Here is a 16,729-nt window from a genome sequence, read left to right as displayed (position 1 = left end):
GCCAATATGCGCTTTAAAGCTAGTCGCGTTTAGTGCTTGAGTGTCCATTCATTTCAGTGGCCAGAATAAATTAATATTCTGGGCAACGGAATGAATGAGCACCCAAATGCTTGAGGTGCCTAAAGCTGCATTTTTAAGATTGATTTTCTTCTGCCAGAAGCTGGGCAAACGCTCATTGTGCATGTCGCGTAACACTAAGCCCAGGTTCACACCAATGTGGTGCGGGAAACTCTGCGAATCCTGTGCATTTCCCGCACCATATTGCACTTGCATCATGTTCATGCGATCTGGTGCGGGTGTCAATAATGATTTAATGACACACTGAAACAGATCGCAAAACGCAATGTGATTTACAGAAATCGCAAGAACACCCATGCAATGTGATTCAGGTACGGATTTAAAAAAAGATTCGTGCACCTTTTTGGTCCGAATGTGATGCGACTTGAGCCATACAAAGTGTATGGCTCAAATCGCACTGCACAGACATTTGCACCTCATTCCTGTGCGATTTACATGCGGTGTCACGCACCACATAGTGTGAACCGGCTGTGACTGTAGGCAATCACTGGATACAATGTTTCTCTTTGATAAACATTTTATTCATCTTCTGCCAAGAACAGAAATCTCATTTTTGTTTTGATATTAGACATTTTTGGTTGTATTTATGAAAAAAAAACGCAGAGCTATTCATCCTGTAAATCTGCATGCACATTCACTGTATGTGAATGGAGGAAAGAAGAATGTTTTTAGGCTACTTGCTCTCCAGGTTGATTGTTAATCTTCATACAGAATAGAGTAAATCAGGAAAAAACTGCATTATGGCCATTAGATGGAGCTGTTGTCCATAGGAAATAAATACCTATCTATTATAAATGTCAGCTCCACATAGTAGACATAATGATGTATTTCCATGACTACCTGTATTGTGAATGTATGAATAGCATCCAACATGGAGATAAAATAGCCAAACATTTCATTTAGTTCCCCTTCACACACATTGAATCTACATGTAGATTCCAAGAAGGAACAGCTCTGCATTTTTATAAATACACTCCTTTGTGATCAATGGTGGGGGAGGTCTGCTTTCACTCTAAGCTCCGCCTCCCTTCCTGTATATTTTTATAGGAATGTATTCATGTTGACTTGGAAAGTTATTGAGGATTCTCCTTTAAGTGCCAGCCTGCTGTGACCCCCCCCCCCCTTGAAGTACGACATCAGACAGATGGAGAGTTGGGTTTTTACACTTTTATTAAAAGTAAGTAACATCATCATCATAATAATCACTAATAAGAAAAAAATAAGTAGATGATTTTGGAGAATGAGCAACTAGCGAGCTCCTTTTATAATACGTGATACTGTTTCCAGAAGAACAAAATAGATCAGAGGATTGTAGAACTCTTATTTACACTGTGGAGAAGACATGGGGGGGTCAGTCCATACTGGGGTAGCTCAGAAGACTCCTGGAGGGGGGTAGACACTGACAGACCCCCGGTGACACCTCTCTGACACCATCAAAAACCACAGCCACCAGATCTACAGAACAATTTTGTATCGGACGGTGACTCACCCTCCGCGTAGGATCTATTCAGACTTTCAAACGAAAATTTGTTTTTTCACTGAGTGCTCCTGAAATGTCTGGGATTGGACCAGGGGCGGACTGACAACTCATGGGGCCCCCCGGCAATAGGGGATCATGGGGCCCCTGTGTCCTTGCCCAAACTCAAAAAAGCCTATGAAAAAGGTACCAGGGGCATCTCAAGGGGCCCCCTACTGACCCCAGGCCCTAGGGCAGTGCCCGAGTTTCCAAATGGTCAGTCCGCCCCTGGATTGGACACATCAGGCATGTAAGAGTTGCTTATACAGTCCATATACTTCATACATTTATTTTGCAGCAAAACTATCAACAGGCAACATCTGGTAGTTGTGGGCAACACTGCAATATCTCATCTGCCTTACCCCCCAGTCACATCAAGCCAGGCTTTGAAATCGTGCGACTTACAGTGAAGTCGCACGATTTCAAAGTCAGGGGACATGCTGATTTCAAGTGCGATTTGCAAGACATCTGACACAGATGTCTATGCAAATCGCATGAAAAGCAGTGCATGTACTACTTTAGAAATCGGTGCGACTCCGACCAAGTCAGAACCACACCGATATGACCGCTCTAATAACGGACAATAGGGTGTGACTTGGCATACGATTTGCAAGTCGCCTGGCATGCAAATCACATGCCAAATCGGACCCAATGTAACCAGGGCATAAACATGTTTGGCCTGATTTTTCAAGCTAAGAAGCGCCTAAAGCATGCAAATAAGCCCAGAGAATGTTTGAAAGGCCACTTTAGCATGCCTTAAACTGCAGCTTGATGAATTAGGAGGTTCAGTCTGCAGTGAGGATTTTATTTAATGTTGTCAAACCGTACTTTGTAGGTAGGTAAGCAAAATGAATGCTAACCACAGCAACCCAACACAGCTTTACCGATATGACTTGTAACATGTAACAGAGGAAGGTAATTTGGTTGGATGAACTACCCAACACTAAGAGATTTCTTGTGTTTTGTTTTTCTGCTTTGTGGTAATATCCGAATTCCTTTCTGGAAAAAGAAAACATGCCATCCCAACTTTGTGTCTTAGGAACCACATTATTGAGTTTTGGTAATGTGCTGCAAAGCATGGGCTGATGGACACACAGGGGTTAGACAAAAATATGGAAACACTACACAATTTGCAATGAAAGAACCTCGCAACACGGCAAATACATTGGCAACTTCAGTCACAGAGGCACCAGCTAAGCGACACCAACACTTTGCCCTCTTTGAAGCTTAGTGAGCACTGACATGACCAGGGGCAGACTGACAACTCATGGGGCCCCCGGGCAATAGGGGATCATGGGGCCCCTGTGTCCTTGCCCAAACTCAAAAAAGCCTATGAAAAAGGTACCAGGGGCATCTCATGGGGTCTCCTACTGACTCTGGGCCCTCGGGCAGTGCCCGAGTTTCCAAATGGTCAGTCCACCCCTGGACATGACTCCATATTACTAGTAGCCAGGGGCGGACTGACCATTCGAGCACTGCCCGAGGGCCCGGGGTCAGTAGGGGGCCCCATGAGATGCCTCTGCTACCTTTCATTGGCTTTTTCATAGACTTTTTTGGGTGTGGGCGTGGACGCAGGGCCCCCATGATCCCCTATTGCCGGGGGCCCCATGAGTTTTCAGTCCACCCCTGCTAGCAGCACACACAGCGAATGAGGAAACTGAGGCTTCCTACCTGTTAGCTAGGTGTCTCATCACACAGCGAAAGCAAAAAAATGTTACAACACTTTCGCTTTCAACAGGGAAATTTTGTTTCTTTCACTGCAAATTATGTAACATTTCCATTTGTTTAAAATGTTACATCACTTCCGCTTTCAATGCGAAACATGTCGTCACTTTCACACCTGCAAATCATGTAGTGTTTCCATTTTTTGCATGTTGTAGTGCAATGCATAGTGCGGCAATGCACATAATGTGTGATGCGCCGCCAAAATTTCCTTTTTGGGGCACTTTGTTACATTAATGCAACGTATGTTAATATGCTGGTTAACTCAGAGCAATCGTGTGAATGGGCCCAATGCTGAATATCCGTTTGCCTTCCAGAAATCCATATACTGGTGAACCGCACTCACAGACCTTTACTGTCTTTGTTAGCATTTTGTATAAATAATAATTCTCCAGTAAGGATTCAAGGACCATTTACACTTTAGTGCTCTGTTCATGTGAGTGTTGAATTAAAAATAATGGTCTGCCAATGCACTAAAACCTCCCAAAAATTGAACAATTCACAAAATTTGTAAGGCAATGCTCTATGGTGCTCTGCAGCGTGCTGCGACTCATGGGCATTGCCTTGGGGTGTCATTCAAAATGGAGAGTGCTGCAACACATGAAATGTGGGTAGCCAGGTGTTACCCTAATTCAGAGGTGTAAATGGACCCTTACTCTCCTCTGCTTCCTCCCAGAAAGGGCACATTTGCTGATTCTTAATTACCAGTTGGATAACGTCCAGGGCGCGGCAGAGAGCGGTGTGGATTATGAGCCCCTATCTCAGATGAGTCTGCTGAAATTAGATTTATTAATAGTAGGTGCTTCCAATATACTGACAGATGAATATATATCTATGGCATCACCTCCACTAACAACCCGTCTTTGCAGAGTTTATTTTAGATAAAGGCTCAGACTTTAATCAGTCCCTAGCTCTTCTTTGGAAGGTAGATCATTAAAAGCCCCCTTCAATCAATGAAGGAGTCTGCAGACAAAATCCAGTTCTACATATTTTGGTTGGATTGTACAACCATGTTATATCTGTGGGTCCTCTCTGACATCTTCTCATGTCTCCTAGCCAATCACCCTCAGAAGTATAGGCAAAGAAGGCTTGTGTTACACTCAACTCTCTGGGGATCCAACATCATGTCTTCTCCTCTGGCACATGGCCATCACCAATTCTGAATTTCACACTCAGTGCTGGCACCAGGGCCAATTGGGAAAGAGCTCTCCTGATTGGTGCTCTCTAAAGGGCCAAGTAACACATTGCTTGACATTAATGTCTTGCTATGCCTAATTTTGACCACCTCCTGCAGTCCTCCATGCCTGCCTCCAGTCCTTAGTGTGCTCCTGTTTCTCCAGTGACCCCTGTGCACTCATGTGTGATCCTGTGACTTCTGTAACCCCTGTGTCTCCAGTGACATCTATATCTCCAATGACCCTTGTGTCTCCAGTGACCCCTGTGTTCTCCTATGACTCCAGTGACCCCTGTGTTCTCCTATTACTCCTATGTCTTCAGTGACCCCTCTGTTCTCCTGTGACTCCTATGTCTCCAGTGACCCCCTGTGATTCCTTCATCTCCAAAGGCCCCTGTGACTCCAGTGAACCCTGGATGCTCCTGTGACTCTTGTTGTTCTAGTGTATACAATGACCCCTGTGTGCTCCTGTGACCGCTGTATCTCCAGTGAATCCTGTGTCTCCAGTGGTTTTTGTGTTCTCCTGTGAGCCCTGTATCTCCAGTGGCTTCCGTATGCTCCTAGGATCTCTGTGTCTCCAGTGACTCTTTCATCTCCAGTGACCTCTGTGCACGCCTATCTCTCCATTGCGCCCCTTTACACCCAGGGACACCAAGTATGGCCATGACTCCAAGTATACCCCCGTGTCTCCATGCAGCCTCCAAAATGCCCCACAGTTGTTTGGCCTGCTACACTCCACTGTCAGTACCCTCTGCTGCCTCTCCACCTTTTAGGTGTGCTCCTGCTGCCCCTCCACCTTTAGGTGTGCTCCTGCAGCCTCTCCATCTTTAGGTATGCTCCTGCAGCCTCTCCACCTTTAGGTGTGCTCCTGCAGCCTCTCCACCTTTTATGCTCCTGCTGCCTCTCCACCTTTTATGCTCCTGCTGCCTCTCCACCTTTTAGGCTCCTGCTGCCTGTCCACCTTTTATGCTCCTGCTGCCTGTCCACCTTTTATGCTCCTGCTGCCTCTCCACCTTTATGTATGTTTCTGCAATCACCTGGACTATCTTTCTCTCTGTTTTCTGTCCATGATAGGTTGTCTTGACTGGTTAATATAATTTGTAAGTTAAGCTGGGGCAAAGGCCTCCCATTTTATTCCTTCAGAGACCAAATTCTGTTTCTTTGGACCAATGGCAACATGGACATTTATAAAAGTCTTTCGTAAGAAGCACAGCTCTGGGGCAAGATACGTTAACACCGCCAGCCTCCATATTGTGAATGGAGCCATGTGTGAAATCTCAGCCCTTATTGGACTTCAGCAGTTCTGACTGGTTGATAGGAAGGTGCAATTATAGGTGGCAACAACTCACTTACTAGACCACCTATTTGAACATGGAGGATCTCTGATAAGGGCTCAGGCTGCACAAAGGCCTCAGCTTTACAACAGAAGTTAATGAGATTGGGACATTAAATCACCAAATGGCTCAAGTTTAAATCTTTGTCTGGCGATTCTTTTTTATGTCTTTGATACTTAAAAAGAAAACTTTATCTACCATCTTGCAATAAAGGATAAAAGTAGAATTGCCAGTGATGATACACAGCGGTACACCTCGGGGACCAATCAAATTTTACCTGCTGTCAAGTCAAAGCAGCGGTTGCATGGTGTTCATAGTGAACTCCATGTTGGCCTTTGCCAGCTACCGTCTGTTTCTTCAGCTGTCTGTAGAAGTCTGCATTGATCTCCAATTGTGGAGAAACTAGAACCAGTAATGTTCATGGTGGGGGGGGGGGGGTTGTGGACTGACACTTGTGGTCCTTTTTGTTTCTGACCGCAGTCTACATTATACTGTGTCACAGGGGTCAGTCAGGGCTGTGTATTGTAAACCGTAACTTCACAGGTCGTTCTGGTGCCATTTCTATGCGTGAATAATAGGTTTTTTTTTTGTGAAACATTGATCAATATTTTAAAGGACAATCCATGTGAAACTGACTTTTCAATCTTTGTGTTGATGTTACCGAGCTGAACAATCTGCTGGCTTCTTATATCGCTTGAACTCCAGTGGAGAAAGATATTCACATGAACTTTCCATTTAACTATTGGGGGGGGGAAGGGCAGAGATACAAATGACTTAAGGAAATCTCCCCATTGTGGGAGGGACAGAGACACAACATACTGCTGGGAAATCTCTCCATTGTGGGAGGGGCAGAGACACAAATTACTGCAGGAAATCTCACCATTGTGGGAGGGGCAGAGACACAAACTACTGCAGGAAATCTCCCCATTGTGGGAGGGGCAGAGACACAAACTACTGCAGGAGAGCTCACCATTGTGGGAGGGGCAGAGACACAAACTACTGCAGGAAATCTCACCATTGTGGGAGGGGCAGAGACACAAACTACTGCAGGAAATCTCACCATTGTGGGAGGGGCAGAGTACAAACTACTGCAGGAGAGCTCACCATTGTGGGAGGGGCAGAGACACAAACTACTGCAGGAAATATCACCATTTTGGGAGGGGCGGAGATACAAGATATTGCAGGGAAATTTCACCAATGTGGGAGGGGCAGAGACACAAACTACTGGAGGGAAATCTCCCCATTGTGGGAGGGGCAGAGACAAGATATTGCAGGCAAGTCTCCCCATTGTGGGAGGGGCAGAGGCACAAACTACTGCAGGAAATCTCCCCATTGTGGGAGGGGCAGAGACACAAACTACTGGAGGGAAATCTCCCCATTGTGGGAGGGGCAGAGACACAATCTACTGCAGGAAATCTCCCCATTGTGGGAGGGGCAGAGACACAACATATTGCAGGAAATTTCCCCATTGTGGGAGGGGCAGAGACACAAACTACTGCAGGAAATCTCCCCATTGTGGGAGGGGCAGACACAAACTACTGCAGGAAATCTCCCCATTGTGGGAGGGGCAGAGACACAAACTACTGCAGGAAATATCACTATTGTGGGAGGGGCAGAGACACAAACTACTGGAGGAGAGCTCACCATTGTGGGAGGGGCAGAAACACAAACTACTGCAGGAAATATCACCATTTTGGGAGGGGCGGAGGCACAAGATATTGCAGGGAAATTTCACCAATGTGGGAGGGGCAGAGACACAAACTACTGGAGGGAAATCTCCCCATTGTGGGAGGGCCAGAGACACATGATATTGCAGGAAAGTCTACACATTGTGGGAGGGGCAGAGACACAAACTACTGCAGGAAATATCACCATTTTGGGAGGGGCGGAGACACAAGATATTGCAGGGAAATTTCACCAATGTGGGAGGGGCAGAGACACAAACTACTGGAGGGAAATCTCCCCATTTTGGGAGGGGCAGAGACACAAGATATTGCAGGAAAGTCTCCCCATGGTGGGAGGGGCAGAGGCACAAACTACTGCAGGAAAATGTCTCCACTGGAGTCTAAGATATATAAAAAGCTGAAGTCCTAAAACTGAACTGTTTGTTTAGGATGGAGTCCACCTTACAGCCCAGTAGCAGTCCTTACACCCGTTGTATGAACAACATACAAAAGCAGCAATCTGAAGCAAGTAAAGCTGACTGAGACTGCACACCAACCTTGTGCTCCTTTCTCCAAGACGGCTGCAGTTGGAGGCTTACATAAACAGCTGCGACAGACTGTCTGTGTTCCGTTTAGAAAAACAAGCGCGGCCCAGATCCAAAGTCCTCTGAGCCAAATTCTCTCTTATTTATTTATTTATATTTTGTATACTCCGCACGATATTAATCTCTGCACAAGGGATTATGAAACCATGCTTCATTAAGGCAAACACAGTGCTTGTGATTTCTTTTTTCTCCTTGTGTACACAACGTTGTTCTTCGTTAACTGTAATGGTAATTAAGCTCCTGGCATGTCACTAGCGTCTAAATGTACTTGTTAGCAAGTCCAGAGAATCGTAGCCAATAATAATATGAATATGCATCAGCTTGAAACCGGTAAAGAAAGGCAAAAAAATCTTTGCATCAAACGCTTTGTGTCAAGTCTTGCGCTGCGCGGTCACCTCCTGTGAAGCCACCATATGCATGCTATAAACAGGACATATGGCGGCTCTGGATTATATGGTTGTTTGTTCTTTCAGAATAGACAGGAAAAGTCAGTTGGGGGGGGTTGGGGGCTCATTTGGAACTTGTGGGTGCACAACTTCAGTTTGGGAAACATATTTTCATGGGATAACCACGGAAATTGAAAATCCTTGTGACTTTTTGCCTCCTCTAACTAGAAGTTGTGTATTGTTTTTGAACCTTTTTCTTCAGGCTAGCTACTAAAATCTATCTCTGTGATTCATTAGCACCTCAAACCCAAAAGAGGTCCCTACTCTTTACCACCTGTCATACTTAACATACTGGGAGAGAGATGTCTTTTCCAAAATATGCCTTGCAAAAACTTAACCTTGTCACCCAACCAAAGATGTCAGGGGAGAGGGGGTGAGATCACTGGGTCATGCACGGCATAATTTCCAAAACTGCCTTGAGAGCTCAAAATGTTGTCAACCAACTAATGATAGCAGGGTGAGATCATTGGGTCACACAAGACATGGTTTCCGAAATTGCCTCATTGTGTACTCAAGATATTGTCATTACTGAACCAAAGATGATGGGATAAGATCATTGGATCATGCAAGACTTCATTTCCAAAATTGCCTCACTGAGAACTCAAGATGTTATCATCGCCGATCAAGGGCTAAGATCATTGGATCAAGAGAGATGTACTTTCCAAAACTACCTCAATGGGAGCTCAAGATTTTGTCAACTCCTGACCAAAGATTGTGGGTGAGATGGTTGGGTCAAGAAAGACATCATTTACAAAGCCGCCTCATTGAGAGCTCAGGATGTTGTCAACTTCCAACCAAAGATGTTGGGTCAGATTATTGGGTCATGCGAGACATTGCTTCCAAAATTACCCCACTGAGAACTCAAGATGTCGTTGTCACCCAACCAAAGATGGCATGGTGAGATCACTAGGCCACGTGATGTTATAACAGACGTAAAAACAGAAACACTGAAGGAAATCAGACGAAGCAGTATTTAACGAACACAAGCACTTTGGCGATTGGCCTGCTACGGTATGTACATTTGGCCTCCTTTTTTAAAGAACTTTGGAAAGTAATTAAATCATAAAAAAATGCTATAAATAGGATAATGTAGGAACTTCCTCTTCATGGGTGGAAAAATAGTTTATCAACAGCCAAATTTACAAACGTTCTGTTGCTTTTTTTTTTTCTTTAACACACAAAGCATGCCCAGAGCCACCACATAGTTACGTGGCCCCCTCTGTATTTGGTCTTCTTCCATGACGTTCCAAAATATTCAGTTCTTTTTCCAGTACGCCAATTTCAGGTGATCGAGAGGGTAGGAAAGTGAATAATATTAATCGTACGGAATATATAATTATATATTTTTGTGGTCTTCATCATGTCCGTGTGTTGTGGTGAGGCTATAACGTCAGGGCGGGGGAAGCAAGGAACAGCCAATGCGTCAAAGTAAGCAGTAGCAGTGCTGTGCCGGGCCTGGATGACATTGCAGAAGAGTTGTCGGCAGAAATTGGATTGCTGGAAGATCGTCCAACTATGTTGTCTTTTCCAAGAGACTGCTGTAAAAAAAAAAGAGACACAAGGTGAAACTTTTATATATACAAAATGTCTTTGTGCTTTGTGTAGCCTACTCAAAGACAAATGACATCGGGGATGATTTATTTTATTTTTTTATTTCAGGTACTTATATAGCGCCGTCAGTTTATGCAGCGCTTTACATATATATTGTACATTCACATCAGTCCGTAACCCTCAAGGGGCGTACAGTCTAAGGTCACTAACTTACATTCATACATACACATACTAGGGACAATTTAGACATGATCCAATTAACCGACCAGCATGTCTTTGGAGCGTGGGAGGAAACTGGAGTACCTGGAGGAAACCTAAGCAGGCACAGAGAGAACATGCAAACTCCAGGCAGGTGGTGCTGTGGTTGGGATTTGAACCAACAACCCTAGTACTGCCTGGTGGAAGTGCTAACTTCAGCCATTGTGCTTCCCAATACACTCACTAGAATCAACGGGGTTGATTTACTAAAGGCAAACAGACTGAGCACTTTGCAAAGTGCAGCTGCATTCTGCAAGTGCAGTCGCTTCTCCAGAACTTAGTAAATAAGGTGAAGCTCCACTTTGCAAAAAATACCCAATCACGTGCAAGGAACATAAAAAAACAGCATTTTTGCTTGCACATGATTGGATGATGGAGGTCAGCACAGCTTCTGCTCATTTACTAAGCTCTGTAGCAACTGCACTTTGCAAAGTGCGCAGTCTATTTGCCTTGAGTAAATCAACCCCATTGATTCTAGTGATTGTATAGTTGTCTGGACCAATGAACTGAGATTGAATTGAGCTCTTATTTGTCTGTATAATGAACTGGTGCTTCTAAAATGAGGCCAACCTAGATTGAAGGTATAATGTATAAAGACCTGTTTTTGGTCTTAGGCTGCTCTCTAGTAATGATGAGTGCACCGCTTAACTGATATATAATTTTTAAGTGGGAGCGCCTAGTAAGAACAGTAAGGTAGCTTGATGATTAGTAAAAATGTTTATTGATCAAGAATATCAAATGTGTTTGGAGGGAAAAGGTCTTCTCCTTCTTCCTCCTAGACAGTGGGATTTCTTTGCAGTAGTTTGTGTCCCTGCCCCTCCCGCAATGGGGAGATTTCTCTCCAGTAGTTTGTGTCTCTGCCCCTCCCACAATGGGGAGATTTCCCTCCAGTAGTTTGTGTCTCTGCCCCTCCCACAATGGGATTTCCCTCCAGTAGTTTGTGTCTCTGCCCCTTCCATGATAGGGAGATTTCCCTCCAGTAGTTTGTGTCTCTGCCCCTCCCACAATGGGATTTCCCTCCAGTAGTTTGTGTCTCTGCCCCTTCCATGATAGGGAGATTTCCCTCCAGTAGTTTGTGTCTCTGCCCCTACCAAAATGGGGAGATTTCCTGCAGTAGTTTGTGTCTCTGCCACTACCACAATGGGGAGATTTCCTGCAGTAGTTTGTGTCTCTGCCCCTCCCACAATGGTGAGATTTCCTGCAGTAGTTTGTGTCTCTGCCCCTCCCACAATGGGGAGATTTCCTGCAGTAGTTTGTGTCTCTGCCCATCCCACAATGGGGAGATTTCCTGCAGTAGTTTGTGTCTCTGCCCCTCCCACAATGGGGTGATTTCCTGCAGTAGTTTGTGTCTCTGCCCCTCCCACAATGGGGAGATTTCCTGCAGTAGTTTGTGTCTCTGCCCATCCCACAATGGGGAGATTTCCTGCAGTAGTTTGTGTCTCTGCCCCTCCCACAATGGGGAGATTTCCTGCAGTAGTCTGTGTCTCTGCCCCTCCCACAATGGGGATATTTCCTGCAGTACTTTGTGTCCCTGCCCCTCACATAATGGGGAAATTTCCTGCAGTGGGTTATGTCTCTGCCCCTCCCATAATGGGGAGATTTCCTGCAGTAGGTTATGTCTCTGCCCCTCCCACAATGGGGAGATTTCCTGCAGTAAGTTATGTGTCTGCCCCTCCCACAATTATAATTCTATGCAGTAGTTTGTGCCTCTGCCCCTCCCACAATTATAATTCTATGCAGTAGTTTGTGCCTCTGCCCCTCCCACAATTATAATTCTATGCAGTAGTTTGTGCCTCTGCCCCTCCCACAATTGTACATTATGGAGGAAATCTAGTTGGGAGATCCTTCTATTAATCTTTCTAGAGAATGAACAGCCTGGAAGGAATTCACTTGAATTATCGATTTTGGATAGAACTGCCATTAAAAAGTTTCTTCAAGTAAATTTTTTCATTTTTTTGTAACTTTTCTAAGAGTGTTCCGCTCACCTCCGCCAGGCATAGTTGGGTGTCCACAGTGTCGTTTAATTTCATTCTCTGCGCCTAGAAAAAAAAACACACACACTTTAATTGAGACGTCTGTGATGAGCCGGTGACACATATCGCCGCCAGTTGCTCACACAGAATGAAGAACATTTTTTTTCTCGCCATGTTCCTTAGCAAACACACAAAGCCTCCCTCAGTTAAAGGATTCTCATTGTAGCCGATGAAATTAATTACATGGCAAGACGCTGAGAATAATCCAGCGCCATCAGCCGTATTAATTAGCTGGAACCGGCTGCTTGGCAGCTCGTTATAGCGACCGGCTGATATATTGATGTCCGACTGACGCATCCTTCTTTGTTCTCAAACACGTTCTTATGATAATTGTTGGCTGGCCAGGAAAAGTCTGGATGGAAATTAATGATGACAATCCAGACGGCAGAGGAGTGACTGGATTTAAAGGGAATTAGTCATGCACCTGGGGGAGAAGTTTTAGATGGAAGCTGGCATGGTTTGGCTCCTGGTGGTTTGTGCTTGTTCTAGGGCATTCAGTCTGAAACTATAGGGAGTGACATCACCGCGGTATTCAAGGGCCTCATTCACACCAGCCGCGTTGGACAGCTTATCCCAGCGTATTCCTATTGTGTAGTCAAGGCAATTTCCTTTATGTCCCTTTGATTCAGTTCACATCAATACACTTTGTGGTCGTGCACTGAAAACAGTAGGACACGTTGCATTTTTGCACAGTGCGTTCTAACATATATAATGCATCCAAACGCGCCATTGCGCATAGAGTTAAATGAAGTGCCATAAATAAGTAAAAACATTTACAACGCAGCTTGGATACAAAAGGTACAAACAGCTAGTGTGAATGAGCCCTAATGGGTCGTCCTATACTGGGAGGGAAATGTTTGCTCACACACTATGTAGTTGGGGTAACATGTACGTTATTGCAATACGCAACACCGCATGGGAAATGCATGGGTGCAATGTGGTGCTATTCATTGTGAAGGCTGCGTTCACATTTCTGTGTAAAAGAAAAAAGACTGCTGTGCTAGGGGAAAATACTTTCAAAAGAGCTACTAGCACCATACATAGGATACACTATATATAACAGCAATGAAGAAACAAATAGTGCACTGCTAAAAAAAACATGAAAAAGACAAAAAAAAACAAAAAATGAAAGAAATAAGTATTTGATCCCCTGCTGATTTTGAATGTTTGCCCATTCACAGAGAAATGATCAGTCTAAAAATCGAATGGTATGTGTATTGTAACACTGAGAGACAGAATGCATGTCTAACAAATGATGCACTGACTTGCATGTTCATGAGGGAAATAAGTATTTGATCCCCAATCATTCAGCAGGATTTCTGGCTACCAGGTGTCTTTCATACAGGTAACAAGCTGAGATTAGAAGCAGTCTCTTAAAGGGAGTGCTGCTAATCTTATTGTGTTACCTGTATAAAAGACACCTGTCCACAGGAGCAATCAATCAGATTCCAAACTCTCCACCATGGCAAAGACCAAAGAGCTGTCCTAGGATGTCAGGGACAAGATTGTAGACCTACACAAGGCTGGACTGGGCTACCAAACTATCGCCAAGCAGCTTGGTGAGGTGACAACAGTTGGTGCAATCATTCGCAAATGGAAGAAACATAAAACCACTATCAGTCTCCCTAGGTCTGGTGCACCATGCAACATCTCCCCTCATGGAGTGTCAATGATCATGAGAACAGTGAGAATCATCCCAGAACTACACGTGAGGATCTTGTCAATGATCTCCAGGCAGCTGGGACCACAGTCACCAAGAAAACAATTGATAACACACTACGCTGACAAAAACTGAAATCCTGCAGTGCCCGCAAGGTCCCTCTGCTCAAGTAAGCACATGTCCAGGACTGTCTGAAGTTTGCCGCTGAACATCTGAATGATGCAGAGGAGGACTGGTTGAAAGTGTTGTGGTCAGATGAGACCAAAATCGAGCTCTTTGGCATCAACTCAACTCGCCATGTTTGGAGGAGGAGGAATGCTGCCTATGACCCCAAGAACACCATCCCAACTGTCAAACATGGTGGCGGAAACATTCTGCTTTGGGGGTGTTTTTCTGCTAAGGGGACAGGACAAGTGCACCGCATCAAAGGGACGATGGACGGGGAAATGTACCGTCAAATCTTGGGTGAGAACCTTCTTCCCTCAGCCAGGGAATTGAAAATGGGTGTTCCAGCATGACAATGACCCAAAACACACGGCCAAGGCAACAAAGGAGTGGCTCAAGAAGAAGCACATTAAGGTCCTGGAGTGGCCTAGCCAGCCTCCAGACCTTAATCTGATTGAAAATCTGTGGAGGGAGCTGAAAGTTCCAGTTGCCAAACGTCAGCCACCAAACCTTAATGACTTGGAGAGGATCTGCCAAGAGGAGTGGGCCAAAATCCCTCCTGAGATGTGTGCAAACTTGGTGGCCAACTACAGGAAACGTCTGACCTCTGTGATTGCCAACAAGGGATTTGCCCCCAAGTACTAAGTCATGTTTTGTGAAGGGGATCAAATACTTATTTCCCTCATGAACATGCAAATCAGTGCATCATTTGTTAGACATGCGTTTCTTTTGAATTTTTTATGTGATGGAAGCTGAATGGGATTGATTGATATCTCCCTATTTGAATTATTGACGCACCTGTACTTTAGTGAATGGACTTATGTTGTTGTTTATATTTATGTGATATATCGTGTTTACTACTGTCACGTCATAATTTCTGTCTTCATTAAGACATCACTATTGTCACATAACAGCGCATCAATTTGCGCTTTTGTCAGATTTCAGACCATTCATTGAATGGGCTGATATTTAGCCGGCCTGCATCAAAAGTAGTGCATGCCCTACTTTATAAAACACACAACCAATTCGCATGGTACTACTGTACCATGTGGTCTGGTGCAGGCAAACACACTGCGTTTGGGGTGTCATTGAGTTAACATCAAGGGAAAATGTCACCAGCACACAGAGGATCACCAATATGGGGCCGTCACATGCCTGATGAAAGGGTCCTGCGAGACTCTGAAACGTTGCCTTGCTGTAACTATGTGATCATTCATTAAAACGTTTGGACCCATATTGGTGATCCTCAGTGTGCTGGTGACATTCTCCCTTGCTGATTCTTTTCGGTTCCAGCCGACGGTCACTGCAGCACCCACTTATGCACACAGCCATTTTTAATGCGGGAACGTGTGCGTTTGGATTGTACACTTGCATTGAGTTAACATTGACACCCGCTGAAGATTGCAACTGCAGTGCGTTTTAAATGCAGTGCAGGAAATGCGCACAGAATGGGGGTTTCCCGCATCGCATTCTGGTGTGGACTGACCCTAAACAGTGGTTCACACCAAATGCACTGCCCGGGGGCCCGGGGTCAGTAGGGGGCCCCATGAGATGCCCCTGGTACCTTTTTCATAGGCTTTTTTGAGTTTGGGCAAGAACACAGGCCCCATGATCTCCTATTGCCCGGGGGCCCCATGAGTTATCAGTCCGCCCCTGCATGTAAGTGAGTGGTGAAAGGAGGGTCCAGGGAAGGCAAAATAAAAGCATGTCAAACCACATCTTTAATCATAAAAATGGACTCTTAGGACATAACCTAATACAGGCGTACCTCGGATTACAAACGCCTCGGTTAACGTAATTTTTGATTTACGAATGAAAATCCATTGAAAGTAATGCCTCGGTTTACAAACTTTTTTGGCAATATGAAGCATTTATAGTGCCAGCCCCGTGCCTTTAAAGTGCACTTTATAAAGAGCTTTGAACAGATAAGACTTTTTTTTTAACTTTTTTCTGATTTTCTGACCTCCGGAACGGATTAATTGGTTTTCAATGCATTTACAAATTTTTATTTAATCATGTCCCTGTACAGTACTATGCCTTTAAAGTGCACTTTATAAAGAGTTTTCTACAGATAAGACTTTTGACTTTTTTTGTGCATTTACAAATTAATTTTTAATCATGTCCATGTACAGTATTTATGCACTTTATAAAGAATTTTGAACAGATAAAAGACTTTTTTTTAAACTTTTTTTCTGACCTCTAGAACGGCTTACTTGTTTTTCAATGCATTCCTATGGGAAACTGCGTTTCGGTTTACGATTTTTTCGCAATGCGAAACGTCCCGCAGAACGTATTTAATTTGTAAACCGAGGTACGCCTGTATTTATTCCCTGAAATCCTAACCCTAATTTGGCCATTTGCATTTACTTATTACATAAGCAGGTTCTGCTTCCTCCTCAGCAGTGCTGCACAGTGGTTGTGCCTTACTGATCCTTCTGTCCTACTTCAAGTCAACCCGACAGGGTTTGTCTGAATACAATAGACTCACTGCTGTCTCTAATAGCATGAAACACCCACAAGGTT

General features: G+C 44.5%; 1 protein-coding gene across 4 annotated transcripts in view; it reads right to left on the bottom strand.

Moving 5' to 3' along the window:
- Positions 1-1,230: 1,230 nt before the first annotated feature.
- GFRA1 (GDNF family receptor alpha 1) overlaps positions 1,231-16,729 on the bottom strand; it is a 240,058-nt gene continuing 224,559 nt past the window's right edge. The window contains exons 8-10 of one of the 4 annotated variants that reach the window (XR_016306269.1): positions 12,334-12,387; positions 5,400-10,077; positions 1,231-5,344 (exon numbers count right to left, since the gene is read on the bottom strand). Coding sequence is in view for 1 of the 4 variants with exons in the window: in XM_089653034.1 (XP_089509160.1) it covers positions 9,922-10,077; positions 12,334-12,387 (210 nt within the window). In the remaining 3 variants the exon portion in view is untranslated. Of the gene's footprint in view, positions 10,078-12,333; positions 12,388-16,729 lie in introns of all 4 variants that reach the window. The other 3 variants (XR_016306268.1, XR_016306267.1, XM_089653034.1) reach the window with 3 other exon arrangements.

Source organism: Staurois parvus, unplaced genomic scaffold (assembly GCF_062004578.1).
Source record: "Staurois parvus isolate SC_StPar_1 unplaced genomic scaffold, SC_StPar_1.0 ptg000697l, whole genome shotgun sequence".
NCBI lineage: Eukaryota > Metazoa > Chordata > Amphibia > Anura > Ranidae > Staurois > Staurois parvus.
This window is presented reverse-complemented; position numbering and strand designations above follow the sequence as displayed.